General features: G+C 37.1%; 1 protein-coding gene across 3 annotated transcripts in view; it reads right to left on the reverse strand.

Annotated features, from left to right (window-relative positions):
- Positions 1-17,032, reverse strand: part of COL12A1 (collagen type XII alpha 1 chain) — a 99,549-nt gene that overhangs the window by 20,583 nt on the left and 61,934 nt on the right. For all 3 annotated transcript variants that reach the window (XM_054629987.2, XM_077174834.1, XM_077174835.1), the window contains 12 exons: positions 16,655-16,771; positions 16,083-16,229; positions 15,921-15,995; positions 15,247-15,386; positions 13,214-13,337; positions 12,876-13,019; positions 10,874-11,038; positions 8,055-8,093; positions 7,822-7,960; positions 5,577-5,719; positions 5,094-5,203; positions 74-223 (listed from right to left, as the gene is read on the reverse strand). In XM_054629987.2, coding sequence (XP_054485962.2) covers positions 74-223; positions 5,094-5,203; positions 5,577-5,719; positions 7,822-7,960; positions 8,055-8,093; positions 10,874-11,038; positions 12,876-13,019; positions 13,214-13,337; positions 15,247-15,386; positions 15,921-15,995; positions 16,083-16,229; positions 16,655-16,771 — 1,493 coding nt within the window. The remainder of the gene's footprint in view (positions 1-73; positions 224-5,093; positions 5,204-5,576; positions 5,720-7,821; positions 7,961-8,054; positions 8,094-10,873; positions 11,039-12,875; positions 13,020-13,213; positions 13,338-15,246; positions 15,387-15,920; positions 15,996-16,082; positions 16,230-16,654; positions 16,772-17,032) is intronic.

A 17,032-nucleotide genomic window follows, 5' to 3' on the forward strand; every position in this document is an offset into this window, starting at 1 on the left:
GTTTCCCAACAGTCCCTAATCTTTTCCCTCAGAAAACATCAAGGTCTTGCAAAAATTCCTATTTCTTGCTTACTGTTGCTGATCTTCGGTCGCCTTTTAGAAGTTTCCCAAGTATTTCATAGCCATCAGTTGTGATATTGCCAGCTTCCTTAATTGGTTTTTCCATTATTTCACTGCAGTCAATGTAAATCTTAACATTTGATGAAGTAACAACTATATGGACCTGAAAAAAGTTTAATGAAATATTTAGACAGGGCACATGGGCACAGTTTAACACCTTAGTAGTATTTCATTGATTCAATAGTACTGTTTTAAATTTTATTCCTAGTAATCCTGCTTTGCTTCCAGCTGGTGGGAAAAATTAAAACTCAGGGAAAGTCTATGACATTTATAATCTCTTTAGAATGTGTTGAAGGTCAATAAGATGAACACACAAGCACAGCTAAGAAATACAAATAACGTAATAGTTGAACTATTATTAACTATCCTAAAAGCTTGCCCTAATTTTTTTTTAAGATGGTATAGAAGTAAAAAAATAAAAGGACTTTTGAGAGGAAGTGAATATAAGCATTTCTTGTTCTCTTCTGATGGCTGGGACCACACAAGATGTTTATAAGCCTGGGACTGCCCACTGGCTAACAGACTCTGCAGTTCAGAGAGTAGATTGTTTCAGACCCAGAGTTCAATTGCCACAGATGATTCAATCAGAGGCATTAACTACATTGAGATCCAGGAAGTGACCAGAGAAGCCTGCCCAGAGCAAGACAAAATAATGGAAGATGCAAGAGAAAATTTCCATAAAAGAAATACGGTTACACAAATATATGCCAAAACAAGGGGAAACAGGGAAGATGAAGAGATTAATTAATTAATTTCCAGTAATTAGTTAATTACTGGAAATAGAAAGCACTTAGGAGGGAGAAAGGAATGATTGTAATAGAGAGTACGTTTACCAGGAGACAAGAATGAAGAGCTTGGGGGAAACATAGTAAACCTTAAACAGAGGAACATACATAACCTAAGCAAAGATTATCTTTCCAAACATTTATAGTATATATGGCAAATGTTACAAAAGTTAAGTTTCAACATTTCTCTGAAAGCACAGAAAACATTTCAGCGTCTCTGAGAAATAAACAAGGGCCACTTCAGCATGTGTAATATGCAGTTCCTGATCTTCAGGCAAAAGAAAGTTTTCAGGGCTTTATATACCTTACCAACAGCACATATTTCATATACATCATTATAATATCTATGTAATTGTTAAAGTAGCAACACATTAGGATCAGGAGAAAAGAATCCCTGAAGTATATAGTTTTTTTTTTTATCTTCTCTTATCACAGTATATAACCATACACAAACATATTGCTATTTGATGACTGCTTTAAGAATTGGCACAAAGTTGAGAGATTCCCCTAAATGTCCTGAGTCAATCAGTGCCTCAACAATCTCCTGGGAAATATTTTCCTTTTTTTCCCTTTTGAATATTTTCCCATGCAGACTTGTCTCCAAGGCATCAGCACAGCTTATCTAAAACTCTTTTAAAATTATGTGCTTACACTTTATATCTCAATGCTGTGCATATAAATGGAGATTTTAATTAAAATTCCCAACCTCATTCGTTGAACAAGTAATAATAATAAAAAAACCTTATTACTGCATCATCCAGTTTAAACACATCACAGATGTAATTTACTAGCTCTGAAAGGTACCTATTATGCAAGTCCTTCTACTGGAATGTTAAGTATTTGTTGCAACTTAAATAAAACACATTGCATAGCAAATATAGATTATTATATTTTCATTAGCACAAAAAAAAATAGTAAAGATAAATCTACATCAGAATGTTGAATGAGATCAGCTTGAAAAGCTTCAAACAGAAATAACTGCTGAGCATCATCTATCCATCCAAAGAAGAAGCAATCACAACAATCAAAAATAAGGAGAGCTCTCCCAAGTCATTGACTCAGTCACTTAAACACTTAAATCACTGCCAGATCTGCATTCCAGCCTGAATCTCATGGCCTAGGCAATAAATCTAATTAAAGGAGGCATCTGGTGTTTACAGTAAATAACACGTCTCTGCATTCAACTCCAACACATTCTGTTTTCAACAGTTTCTAAGACACCAACAAAAAGAATCTGTTCTGATTAGTTCTATTTATTAATTTATGGTATTTTAGGAAAGAAAACATACTTTAATTTTTCTCTCCAGATGCCTTATAAGATAAAGTTTGATGGTGTTCTGATCCTGTGCTAAGTGAATGGCATCAATAAGCCAAGCAAACTATTTCCCATATGTCTATCAGCAGAAAGATATATACTCATTATCAAATTTCCTCTTGCTAACTACTGCAAAATGGCAAGCTAAAAGGAAGTCTAGTGTGGTAAGAATAAGAAAGTAGAAGCTGTCTGTCTCTCCAAAACATCAGTTAGAAATTTAATGACTGTCTCAGGCAGTCAGAATTTTTCCTATGGAACTTGCCAGATTCAACAGCTTTTACCATGGCTCTGCTACGCAGAGTGTTCAAGTATGCCAAAGTAAATTTCCCCACAGTTAGGTGTAGTTAACTGTATTTCAGTGAATAAGCCAGTAAGTCATCAAATGGAAGCCACAGAAATGTTTAATATTTTGGAAAAATCTCTCCTTGAATTGTAAAGATTTGTCATTTCTTTGAAGCTGGACAATAGGAGAAAATGCAAACCTACCTTTAGAAATGTGTTAATCTTACTTTCCTTCCTTCATCCATCTGTAACTACTGCTATCCATTTTTAGGAGCTAATCAACTCAGCTGATGCATAAGGCTTTCCCAGCAGGTGGGCTGGGGAAGCCCATTGTGCCATCATTAACAACCTAACTGAGATAGCAATTTTAGTAATCATCTGGAGAGAAGCCAGAAAAGTCATCTTAGTTTCATGGTGAAAAATCCTAAATATCACTCTAAACTAAGGCTCTTCCAGCTACTTTAAATATCAAAATCTGAACTTTTGATTCCTTTCTGAGAAAAAAAGACAGGGAATTACACATTGCATTAAGTAACTGAGAATTTTTTTTTCTTAAGAAATAGTTACTTCAGCAAGAATTCATAATTGTAAAGCTTTAAGATAATTTGCAAATCACTGCTACTCCTTTTCATTTTTGGCATCTTAGGATCACTTTCTCTCCATATGTATTCATGTATTTAACCATTAAAATGATACAAAATTTTGGATTTTTATTTTCCCTGGTAATGTTTTTTTTTTTACTATCAAGTGTAATAGACAATTTTACATAACTGCTAATTTCTGGCAGCTAGCAAGGGCCACAGATTTTTTCCCCATTTGCTCTGATAAATGAGCAGAACATCACTGTAAGGGCTATCAGACAAGTTTTCTCAGCTCCATCGCATTTAGAGAAACTATGAGAAAAAACATGATTCTAAACATCAGCTAAATTAGCAACAGATATTTAAAGAGACTGCTGGCAGTACAGCATGTGGAGAGCTCCACACCACTGACCCAAAGAAGTGTCAGCTCTCACAGTGATGTCTAAAATGAGGCATGCTTTAAACTGCTTTGCATCTAAGCAGTACTTGGGGATGAATCAACCTTCATACCAAAACAAGATACATCCTAGCCTTTACTGAGAGTTTTTCTCACTCCAGTAGATTCTTATATTTCCTTAAAATTGTGTTGTACTACCAAGCCATTAAAAAAAAAGGCAAATATCAAAGACAAAATAAAGGCTGCTTAATGTAGGTTTGGTCCAAAGCTACTCATAACTATCAGTTATAAAATCAATCACATAAATATTTCTTCATATAGTCAAAAATAATCAGGCCTAAATTCTAAACTAACCAGGCATAAATTCTAAAACAAAAATAACTGTATATAATATAAAACCAGTTTGGGAAGTTACTCCAAATTCTGAGGAAACCAATAGCTTTTATAGTACTGCATTATTTTCATAATCACCTGTCTTTTAAACAGATGAAGTCACACAACATTATAATGCTGGCACCAGTTATCTTTCCTGGCTTTCAGTCTAGCAAAGCTCAGTTGGCAATTTGGCCTCCAGTATCAGGAAGTTGACAGAGTTGATCAGTATCCTCAAAGGAATGCTGGTAGTGACATGTCATGCAGAAGATTGGGTCATAAAGAAAATAAATGCTACACTCAAGCCATATTTAGTCATCAGATGAAAACAACTAAATAGAAGGGAGATAAATGAAAACATGAGAATGTGCATTTCAGCTAACCAAAAATGTTGCAATTTCAGCTCACTTTCATGCCCTAAACATATATACTTTACGCAGCAAGAAAATGTTTTTAAAATATTTTTAGGTGTACATGTAGCCTGAGTTAGGCACTTCCTGATGACTAGAGGTAAGAAAGCTTGGGGACATCAAGTTTTCATAACCTGGTGCACAAAATTAGAAAAGCAAGCACAGATCTATTGACAAGTGAAGGCAGATGCAGCAACATGTAAAGATTTCACTAGCCATTTTGTCAATTCACGAACTGCAAGCTTCATTCTAAATGATAAAGTGACCTTTTATGGGCTCTCTCCTTGTTGCTTTCTCAGTTAGCATGACATTGGACTATTTCAAGCCCAGTGTTTTTAAGCAAAAAAAAAATCATACGAAATATACACATACACATGTATTATGTTTGTTAAACATACAAATCTTATTCAATATGTTATTTACTTCCCTGCCTACTTACTTTCTCTGGCTGTATCTTCCTCTGCTCTGAATGATTTCAAATCATTACACTCCCATGCAATCTTTTCTCACCACAACTTCCTTTCCTTTCTTTCTTCCACTTTAACTTATATTCTTCCTCTTTCATGTGGCAGGAACCAGGCTACAATTTCTTCTTCAGATATATCCCTCCACTTGCACAATCTTAACAAATTCTTGACAAATCTCTTACATTGATTCAAAGAAGACCTATAACTTCAGAGATCTTGTTTTACATGATCTGCAGGTCCCTATGTCAACTTAAAATACTATCCAAAAACCAGGTACAGTCACCTGACAGTGACTTGTGCTTGGTTTTCTTCTATTTAAAGGAACAGTACTTCAGAAAGCAACATCATAATTTCAATCCTTTACCTTATGGAAGCTTCCATAAAAGATTTTCTTTACCACATCATTATCAAAAGTTACAGTTTGAACCTCTCCTCTTGCATCCTTGTTAAAGAATGACAGCACTTTGCTGGCAGCTGCAATAAAGAAAAATAACACATTTCATTTCATACATACTACTGAAACCACCATACTTATACAACCTTATAGATAAAATCTAGTTTACCCTTTATTTGGGTAAACACAAATCATAGATATCTTAATGACCTGTAAGTATATAGATGTACTTTCCTTTGATTTTAGAGTTAATACTAAAGTTGAAATGCAGTTTAGATTAATTATTCTTAGTTGAACTATAGATCTACAAAGTTTAAAAAATTGTCTTAAAACTAAAAATGTATAATCTTTTTATCATGTAGAAATGCTTTGGGTTTGGAAATATTTGGTAAGAACACATGCAAAGTAACATGACATGTAACTTCTCTATGCAATAAGTATAATCATCCTTACGATCAAGCACAACTCCAACTTGTGGTTTGTAATCTCTGTCTGTAATCTGCCAGATTGCAAAAGGCTCATTGGGGGATTCAGGCAGAAGGCGGAACAAGAGAATGATCGTGTACGCCTGTGGCAGCCCCTCCGGGTGAATCTCCCTGGTAAGACAATATAAAGACATTTTTTCACACAGAAACACATGACAAAAATTAGATCATCATCATTTGCTCTTTTTCAAAGAAAAGACACAAGAGTAACAGGGAGACCACAGTGTTTAATGGAACAGAACATTTTCACTACTCTCTCAAACAGAAAAAAACACTGTGATATAAAAACACAGTGATTTGTTAAGATGAACTCACAACTGTCTTCAGCTGGTCCCAGAACCACAATTAGAGAGGTTGTCAGAGTATGAACAAGAACTCTTGCGTATGTATTCTTGTGGCAAAATTCTGTATAAATTACACATGTTTTAAATTCCTTGTTGATAAGTACAGAAAAAAAAGACCACAGCTTTATTCATTTTTTTGATCTGGCCTGCTTCAGTCAGGCAACAGCATTTAACTATTGCTGCCCTTCAGGCACAGATACAGAGATGGAATACTTAATGTCTTCTTTGCAATTGGTGATGCATTTGGGCTCCAGCTCATTCTTTAGTGGTTCAGGTTTAAATTTGTGATATTTGGACTGTTACCCATTAAATAAGCAGAGAGCCAAAAGTACATAAAAAAACATGCATGAAACAGCCTCCAGAATTTTTCTGTAGGGGAAAGGAGGGAATGCAGGAAGAGAATGGCAAGAAAAGAGGTGATCACTGCTTCTCCTTAACCATTTTAATGGAGCTCAGAAGGAGATTCAGTCACATGAACATAAACATAAAAATCTTAAATTAAAAGAGGAGTTGCTTTGTATGTTGGACAAAGCTTATGAACCCATACAATTAGGAACACTGCAATAAAAATTACATCACTAAATCAACAACATCACACAGGACAGTGCAAGAATTCAAATATTAAAGTAGATATAGCAACACAATTTTTAATTTGGATAACAAGTTATTTCAGATATGGAAACAACTATGCCACTAGGATCAGTATGAGTTTATTGCTTTGCTGACTCAGTCTAGAGTTTTATTTTCTGGATTCTCATGAAAAATAAGTGCCCAGAATACTCTGGCAAGTCCATTCCACCTCTTTAGCAGATATTAGACTATGTACCACAACATTTCTAAAAAAATGAAATAAATATGAAGCCTATCTTTTTCTTGTATTTTCATCAACTTATCCTAAATGCAATATCTATCAATGCAAGAGAGTTGCAAAACTGGGATTATCTGTATTTCCCTAGACTGCAAAAATCCATGCTATCAGAGACCTATCATCCCTGCAGGTATTAATGGCATGCCAATGAAGTTAAAAATCCTCAAGTCCTCCACTTTTGAAGCTGTGATCTCAGAAGGCTAGCAAAAATAAATTATTTCTTCATAAACCTCAGCTTCTGTGCTTGTGATCTTGTCTTTACCGAATCTGGCAGGATTGCAGTCGATTTCAAAGGCTTCCATGAAAAGAAAACTAAATTTTCCTAAATTTAATCGGAACAATAGGCTATTTTTAGGCATCTCCTCTGAACCAGAATAACCTTTTTTGAAAGGAGAAAGGTATTTCCAGTAAAACTAACTGCTAACTAAATCCTTTTTCTCTTCGGGAAAAAATGTTGGCAATACCCATAATATTACCCATCCATAACCAAGCTCTAAAACCACAGGCCCTCGAAAACTCTGCTCCATTTGCCAAATAAGGCAAGTCAAGTAGAGGAGAAACTATCCTAAGTCAATGGCATCAATGTGCTGCCTACTGCAGTAAGAACAATGCTTCTGGAAAAAGTGATGCTAATCCCTCCATATTGAAACCATTTCTGTCCAGCAACATGGAATTCATTCTACTAAGGAAGTTGTAGAATGAATTCAACAACTTCAACTGCCTCGGTAGAAACTGTGGATTATATGCAACTTGAATGGTTAAGAAGCATAATCACAAAGAAAAATAAGCAGCTAGATTAATAGTGAACTATGATTCAGAGGGAGAAAAAGATTAACATTTAATGAAAACAATGAGAGATGTTCTTCAGAGTGTATTTCTTGAAGCTCTGTAAAAAGAACATTACATTAATGCATCTTCCATAACACACATATGCTATCTATAAACTCTGTTAATCCTTCATCACCTGGTCACCCTAAATATAAGTCTTGAGGTTTACTTACCGTATTGGCTGGCTAACAAAGGCATTTTTGTGGAGTTTATATGCTACATAGCTTGGGAAAGAGCCTGATTCCAGTGAAACTCCTTGTACAGAAGCAAAATGCTTCTCTGTTAGATTGTAGGATTCCAGCATCTTGAAACCTTTAAGTCCAGAAAGAAAATAAAAAATAAGAAACACTGTAGAGTTTTAAAAGACACAAATGAACCTATGCCAAAATACTAGACAATTACTTACCAGGTGAAGTGTATCCCTCCAAGTAAATAAGGGGACAAGCTGAAAGATATGAAACAATATATAATTCAAAACTACTGAGCCTAACAGAATATGAACATATGTATACTTCAGAAAGTTTTATTACCAAGAAGTCTGTGCTATTATTAATTCTGAGACAGTCTTTGTTACATTTGTCATACTGTGTCCTGTGGTAGTTGTAATGTCAAAATCTCTACCCATCACTTTTAGTAGGGTATTTCTACTCTGACAAATTGGATTGACAATATGGAACGACAAATGAACCCAAAATATTTTAAGATTATAAGTCACAAGAAGAAAGGAGGACAATGACACAGTTAACTTTCCATTAATATTTAAGGCATGAGTCAAGCTGCATAATAGCTGTCAGATTCTCAAGAAATAACTGCAAATTTATGTGGCTCCTCAGGAGCCAGCAGATGAGGCAGTTAGGGAACATGCAGTTGCACATGACAGGCCTGAGAATTTCTTATTTTTGCCATAGAAGGATTTCACTTGAATAAACAACTGAGCTTTACTTACATAATTTTAAAACAACGTCACACAGTATAGCTATACATCTTTAGCACTTATTCCAGGGCTAAATAAGAGACTTGTGCCCTGCAGTTTACATTAGGCATCATTCTACTTTTTAAAGTTGTCAGTAACTGTTACTCTTTTCTTCTTCTAGTAGTACTTTTGAAATGCAAAATTCGATTACATAAAACACTATGCTCATTTCAATATTTTAAAAAGTAACTTACTCCCTTGAACTATATCCAGCTATTCTGAAATCTAACTTTTTAATATGAACATATCTTCTGATGTACCTTAAATAAGATGGCAAATTGTATTCGGTTTGCATGGCAAGGCTTTGGTAATGGGGGAGCTACAAGTGTGATTTCTGTGGGAAGCTGCCAGACACTTCTCCTGTGTCCAACAGAGTCGGCTCCATCTGGTTTCAAGACAGACCTGCCATTGGCCAAGGCTGAGCCCATCAGCAGTGGTGGCAGTGACTGGGGGATAACACATTTAACAAGGGGTGGTGGCTGGGGTTGGGGGTTGTGTGTGTTGGAATGGCACAACAGCCTGCAGCTGCAGAAAGGAACGAGAATGTGTGAGAGACAAAACTCTGCCAGGCACCAGAGCAGAGATTCCAGTCCATTCCTGGTCTTCCCTGTGGTGAAAACTGTGGTGAGGCAGGCTGTCACTCTGCAGACTGTGGAAATCCACAGAGGAGCAGATATCTGCCTGCAGCCCCTGAAGGACCCTAGGGCAGAGCAGGTCTGAAGGACACTGACACTGTGGGAAGCCCATACTGGAGCAGGTTCCAGGCAGGACCTGTGGCGCCCCAGAGGGAGAAGCCCATGCCAGAACACGTTTGCTGGAAGGACTTGCTGACCTCATAAGAGCCCCACAATGGAGCAGGCTGTGCCTGAAAGACTGCACCATGTGGAAGGGACCTAATGAGATTCAACAAGGGCAAGTGTAGCATCCTGCACACAGAGAGGAATTACTCCAAATTCACATTGGGGGCTGACCTACGAGGCTGACCTACTAGACAGCAGTTCTGCTGAAAAGGACATGGGAGCTTTGGTGGATAACAGACTGACCATGAGCTGGCAGTGCCCTTGCAGACAGAGAGGCCAGTAGTATCCTGTTCCATCAGTATTCCATCAGGAAGAGTGGCCAGCAGGTCAAGGGAAGTGATCCTGCCCCTCTGTTCAGCCCTAGTAAGGCCACATCTGGAGTGCCAAGTCCGGTTCTAGGCTCCTCAGTGCAAGAAAGACTGGGAGCTACTGAAAAGGTTTCATCAGCAGAGCATGAAGATGACAGGTCTGGAGCAGCTCTCTTATGAGGAGAGACTGAGGCAAGTGAGCCTGTTTAGTCTAGAGAGCACTGAGACTAAAATATGTATCTCATTAATACATATAAATATCTCAAAGGCTGGTGTCAAGAGGATGGTGTCAGAATTTTTACAGGGGTGTCCAGCAACAGAAAAAAGAGCAAAGGCCACAAACTAAAACACAAGAAGCTTCACCTCAATATGAGGTAGAACTTTCTTATGTTGAGGGTGGCAGAGCACTGGAACAGGCTGCCCAGGAAGGCTGTTCTCTCTCTCTGGAGAAATTCAATATCCACCTGGATGTGTTTCTGTGTAACCTGCTCTAGGTGACCAGAGGTATTGGATTGGATGATCTCCAGAGCTCTGTTCCAATCCTAACAAGGTGGTTCTGATTCTGTGACCCACACTGGGACAGTTCATGAAGAACTGCAACCCATGGGAAGGACCCATATTGAGAAGTTTGTGGAGGACTGTCTCCCATGGTATAAGGACCCTCACTGGAGCAGGGGAAGAGTTTGAAAACAACTTCCCCTGGGGAGGAAGGAGCAGCAGAGACAATATGTGATGAACTGACCACTGCCCTCATTCTCTGTACTCCTGAGGTGCTCAGGGTGAGGAGATAAAGAAAATTGGGAGTAAAGCTAACTCCAGGAAGAAGGGTGGGGTGGTGAGAAGATTTTTAATACCTGGTTTTATTTCTCTTTATTCTACTCTGATTTCATTGATAATAAATTAATTTTTCCCCACATTGAGTACAGCCCATGACAGTAACTGCTCAGTTATTTCTCCCTGCCCTTATCTCAATCCAGGAGCCTTTCCTTGTATTTTCTCTTCCCTGTTCAGCTGAGAAGGGGAGCAATACAGCAGCTTTGGTGGGCACCCAGCATCCAGCCAGGGTCAGCCCACCACTCACTTTTAGCAGTATATAAGCAAACATATTAATTTGGGGAAAGGGAAACCAATGTCTTCTACTTACTTGAGGTAGCTGTCTCACACACAAAGGTGACAAGGTTATCTTGAATCTTCTCAAAGGCATCAAAGTCATCAACAATAAATACATGACGCTCACTGGGCTTGCTGGCAATCTTGGCCAGTTCATTGTAATCCACATCAGCCACACCAACCACAAAGACACTGAAGCCTGTAAAAATAACACTTGTTACCTGAAATGCAGCAAACATACATCAACATTTTTAATGTTAATATTGCACAAACCATTGACTTGTGATGAGCTACCTATGAGTGCACATTCTGGATGTCTTTTCACCTTGTCAAATCTCTGAAAGATGTTTTGCATCTTTCTTTCAAAACTTTCTCCTCTTTCACTGTTTTTTTGGGGCATTATCCAATCTCATGTGGCCTTGGCTACATAGTCTCCTCACTCTTCAATACAAAAAATACAATTCTCTCAACTCTACAGTATCTCAAATCTGTTCTGTGGCCAAAACCTTACAGACCATTAGTTATCCAGGTGTCTATCTGTTTCCATCTCTTGCATTTCATGCCTCTTGGTTTCTCTTTCTTAGAGTGGTATTCACCTCAGCAACTCCTACTTTCTAAGTTAAGTTGTCTAGCTTTTCTCTGCAATCACCAGATAGACATGGGCAGATTCAGAAAGCAATTCATATTAGCTCCCTCACATGCTAAATTCAGGATAGGAAAAGTCATTTTCTGTACATGCCTATCTGTTGCTCTCTTCACCAGTCATAAAAGCACCCTACACGATGGCCTTAGACTAGACATTTAGTTGTCAGATGTCTTAAGTTAAATGAGAAGAACCAGACCATAGAAGTCACTCATATCACCAGGTGTAAATTTCATTCAAGAGAAGCTGCACAGACATTATAAAAGACAGTTGGAGGCTGAAACTGGGATTCACATTTATTCCAAATGATAAAAGTAACTTTTTTTTAAAAAAAAGAGGTAATTATTCCCCTGTAGCCAATTCTGGTGAAACTTTGGCTGAAATACTCTGTCCAGATTTGAGCATGCTTTGATATGTGTAGAAAACAGAGCAAGTAGAGAGGAAACTAAAAATTATAAGGGCTCTCAAAAGCATAATCAACACAACATTGAAGGAAAAATAGGTTAGTTTGGTCTATAAAAAAGAAGACAGAAAGAGGAGATGACAGCAGGTTTCAAATACCAAAGCCCATTACAGTGGACAGCAATCAGCTTCTTTCCTGATTATCTAGGTAAATGAAGGCAACAATCTCACTAGCATGGAGAAAGACAGGTGAAATGCAAGACAAAGGTCTCCTACCGGTAGGGTAGTTAAGCCCTGAAGCATAATTTCCAGGGAGACTGAGAAACCATTTAGACAGAGCTAATTCTTCCACATTAAAGAGACAGAGAAGATGATAGTTTCTGCTTTACATGCATGTGATTCCCATAAGGATGTACAACATCTCCCTGCTCAGAGATCAGGACTAGGTGGCTCATGCACTGAAATGCAAAATGCCAAGTGCTGGGACAAGAACAGATCATTACACCCACATAAACCACAATCATCAAATCTGATGAGGAAGTGCTTCTTAGCTCAAAAGGCAACAGAGGAGTCCATTCAGACCCAGCTCCTTCAAAAACAGTTACTTAAACTGGAGATCCACTGGTTTATACCAGATAAAACATAAACCTCAGGAAACCAGGCCCATTAAAACATAAGCACTAGTATGGAGTACACTTCCCAGTGATTTCTGGGGTCCGAACACCAAAAAGAGGAAGAAGTAACCAAAAGCTACATCTTTGAAATGATATGCATATAAAATCTTTGGGAAGCCACATCCTTCCCCAGAGAGAAGGCTTAAGAAAGAAAATATAAGTCTAGGTCCAGAGAGCACAAATTCTTTGAATAGTTCTGAGGTTTTCCCAAATACTCAGAATACATTTCTGAGTCCATAAAGGATGAGTAAATGATTCCCAGATAATTGAAGCAATACAGGAAAGAAACAGCCAGGTAGGTGCTGTGGACTGCTTACCAGAGTGCTGTATGACTGTCGCTGCTTTCCTCACCTCATCCTGAGACCGACCATCAGTGACAACAACAAGTACCTTGGGAACACCTCGCCTCATGCCACTCTCCCAAGTCAAAACCTTTTCTTTGATAAATGTTAGGGCTTTGCCTGCAAAGTGTGCAATAAACAAGGTATCATCCATACTATCCACAAGAGAAGAATTCTTTTACTTCTTAAGGGCAACAGCACAGAACTAAAACACCACAGAAAAACCTACTTCTTCAGCCATGCAATATTTGGAAAATTACACATTTTCTGAAAATATTTTATCTTAAATAAATATAATTACAGGCAAGAATTACCTGTTCTTGTGTTTCCTCCTCTGTACTGAATGTTTTGAAGAGCACCCAGGGCCTGGGCTTTGTCATCAAATGTATTCAGTTTAAATTCAGATTTTGCCTCATCACTGTACTGCACAAATGAAACCTGAAATGGAATACAACAATGTTCAGTCTTATACCTCCAGATGCAGGCCAACTCTCTCCATTGAAATATGTAAGTTTTTAAATTAATAATTTTTAAATAATCAAAATTTATTTTTAAAATATGTCTGATTATGCACACACATATGTATTTATATATATAGACATCACACCAATGTGCACACAATTATCCTTTCTTTCTTTCTTTCTTTCTTTCTTTCTTTCTTTCTTTCTTTCTTTCTTTCTTTCTTTCTTTCTTTCTTTCTTTCTTTCTTTCTTTCTTTCTTTCTTTCTTTCTCTTCTGTGTATAAAATGTAATATGGCCTTAAAAGCATATGATCAAATTCTTCCTTTTACTATGGTGAGGTATATATGCCCATTTTCTAATTCTGAGCAGAGGTACAGTATCTACTAAACTTCTTCCAGCTTTTTTTTAGGAATAAAAATGAATTTGTCAATAGAATGTCAATAAAGTTGAATACACACACAAGTACATACTCACTTGCCTTAAGCACTGAAATGCAATCACTAAAAATTTATTCCTGCATAATCTTTACTTTTTTTTTTTGTTCCTTTTAATATTTAAAATTGCAATATCATAGCATTCTATTTTAATGCTGAATAGAAATATTTCTGTTATGCATTTATTCACATTTGTTGTAGTAAATTCCCCTTTTAAAAGTATTAATTTTCAATTAAAAACCTTAGATTGTTGCATCTCAAGTGGTATGTGACTTCAATATTTTACTAAACATTAGTGTTTATATGTGTCTGTCACCTTTATTGTCTTCTCTACTTCCATATATATTACCAAGAAAAATATATGAAACAAAAAACAAATGAACAGGAAAACTACCCAGTACAGACTAGAACTACGAATGATAAAGATTGCCTGATACAGAATGACTTTAAGTAGTATCTTTTCCTTTAAAAGTCTAGAGAGTTAAAGATAAGGAATCAAATTACTAAAAATATGCCTAGAAGATGAAAAGCAGACCTTTAACAATGTAAATATCCTGTCAGCCTTCTAACCAAAGAAAATGCATTGCACCTGCAGCTCTCTGCAACAGGAAATACCATGTAAGAAACTCCCTTAGACCTCATGTCATTAATTTCATCTAGTGAAAGAGAAGTGGTTATGGGAACCTAGACATTGATTTCATCCAGCTTCCTACAAGTAGAAGAAAACTGATAATGGTGCAATGCTTATGATAAGAAGCCAGACAGGAAGTTAGTTTGACATAACTATGAGCAGCCCAGAACTTCTGAAAGTCTATCCCTCTTTAGCTATTTCTGTTTACTCTCTCAAAATTCATTAAGAGGACCTTTTCATACTTTTACTATGCCCACTGTAGAGTGGACCCATGTTAGCACAGCATGCAAAGGCTTTTGCAAGTGCCTTTTTCAAAGGCATTCTGCTATTTAATGCAGTGGGACTCTAGGGGGCTCAGCAATGGCAAGCCAGCTGGACCCTGCAGGCCCGGGACTCATCTTTTACACTGAGAATTTAAAATGTAGCTCTCAATCAGAAGTCAGAATCTCACTAAAACAGACTTCTGATATGACAGAGACAAAACCTAGGATACAAGAACTAAGCAGTGTGCCAACTGTTGATGCCATATACAAAGAAACAAAAATATTAAATTGACTGTACATCGTCCCAGTTTCTCTACCTGGAGGATTCCCACAAACTGTAACTTGTATTTCAGAATATTAATATCTCAAAATAGAATGGATTTTGCTTGTATTTATAAAATGCCAAATATATTTAATAAATAATAGGCATGCACACCCAGATACATGTCTTTTACAGCAATCTAACACAAAAAATGACAGCATTCTGAAAGGAAGTAACAATTCAGGTAATCTTCAATTTCCCTCCAAAATGTACCCAATGGGAATAACAAACCTACCTGGATTCCAGCAGGATTGATTAAATCAAAGGCTCCTACTGTACTAAAAACAAATTTCACTACTTTGTTGAAATTATCATCACCAATACTCCAGGAAGCATCAGTCAAGAATACTATGTCTGCTTTGGCACCTCTGCATACTGAAAGTCCAAGAAAAGGAACCCTTAAAATACATCAATCATACCACCATGAAATAAATATTGCTTCAAAATTTGAAAATTCAAGAATAACAAATATTCAGCAAATGTCTACTACCACACATTCAACCTGGCACATGACTAATGCTCTACACAAAAACATTTATTAAAATATATCAAAGAAAACTTCAAGAAATGTGAAAGAGTTCAAGATTAAAACGTAAAAGTTGTAAATTACTTTTTTTCCTTGATCAGCTACCATAAAACATGAATTGTCTGTTGAGAGCAGACAAAATCATAGACTTTCTGCAGAGCTATAGAATATCAATAATTTTTTCCCCAAAGGTGTGCATCTTGCTGTTCTAAACCAGGAAAGCTCTAGAACAAAGGGATGGCATTAGGAAAGGTCTCAATATTCATTTCCCTAAAAGGCTGTGCTAGTTTTAAATCCACTTAAAGTTATGAAAAATTGAGGTAAACTATGAAGTAGTACAGCAACTACACACAAATATTGAATAATTCTAGAAACAAACATACCATCCCGAGCTGGAGGGATTGTGGGTGGTGGAGGAGGTGTAGGTGGTGGAGTTGGTGCCTCTGTAGGTTTGAGGACTGAAAAGAAATAATAATTTTATTCTACAGCTGAAACAAGACAAATTCTATACCTAAAACTTAAAGTTCACAATATCTGTTACCTACCTGTATGCTCCCTCATAGAGACTGGAGGTCCCTCAAGGTTAGGGGTCTGAACAAAGACAGTAGCATTGTATTCTGTGTCTGGTGAGAGGCCAGTAAAACAGTGGCTTGTTTCTGACCCACGAATTGTGATTTCCTGTCCTCTGGAACCTGTCAAAAAAAAGCCCAATGGAAAGAAAGTTAGAACCTATTACTTCCCTTCTAATGTATATATACATAAGTGTAGCAATGAAGAAACTTCTTGAGATAGGTTTGGACAGCACTCTTATTCTTGTCCCATAACAACCTTTCTAGACCAAAATTGTGTGGTGATTGTGAACCCTGGAGCACACTAGAAAGTACAATTGCAGCTCACATGTGAAACCAGGCAACTGGTAGGTCCACTTGACAATAAGCAGTACTCCCTCTTTGCAGCCTTTTCACCACTTAAGAAAAACAGGTTATACTCAGAGCTTTAAAACTCAACCAGATGTATCATTATGGCTGGTGCTTGCCACCAACCCAAATAAGTGGTGCTCTCACTGACATAAGACAATTATGTTTCTAGAAAATGCAAAAAAATAGAACACACTTACCATCAGTTGGGTTTAGCTTCAGTCTGTAGGAAGTTGCCGACCGATGAGGTGACCACCGGATACAGAGAGTATCCCAACCCACTTTGTAACTTTTTAGGTCAGTGACATTCAAATATACTGTGAAAACCAGCACACCAAAATGAAAATCATATTAGCAGTGCTGGTTTGGAACTTGATTTTTAAAAACACTTGCAGAAAGAAAGAGCTTTTCTAGTCAAATCTCTTTATTTTACACCCTACAGATTCCCACCCAGCTATTTGCAAAGGCCCCAGATCCCATAATGGCTAACAGCCCATTTTATGAATTTTCACATGAAGTTGATTTCTTCACAAAATAAGAAATCTCCAAAAATAAAAATCTGACTCATATATATAGCA

The sequence above is a fragment of the Agelaius phoeniceus genome, chromosome 3, assembly GCF_051311805.1.
Source record: "Agelaius phoeniceus isolate bAgePho1 chromosome 3, bAgePho1.hap1, whole genome shotgun sequence".
In the NCBI taxonomy this organism is placed as follows: Eukaryota; Metazoa; Chordata; class Aves; order Passeriformes; family Icteridae; genus Agelaius; species Agelaius phoeniceus.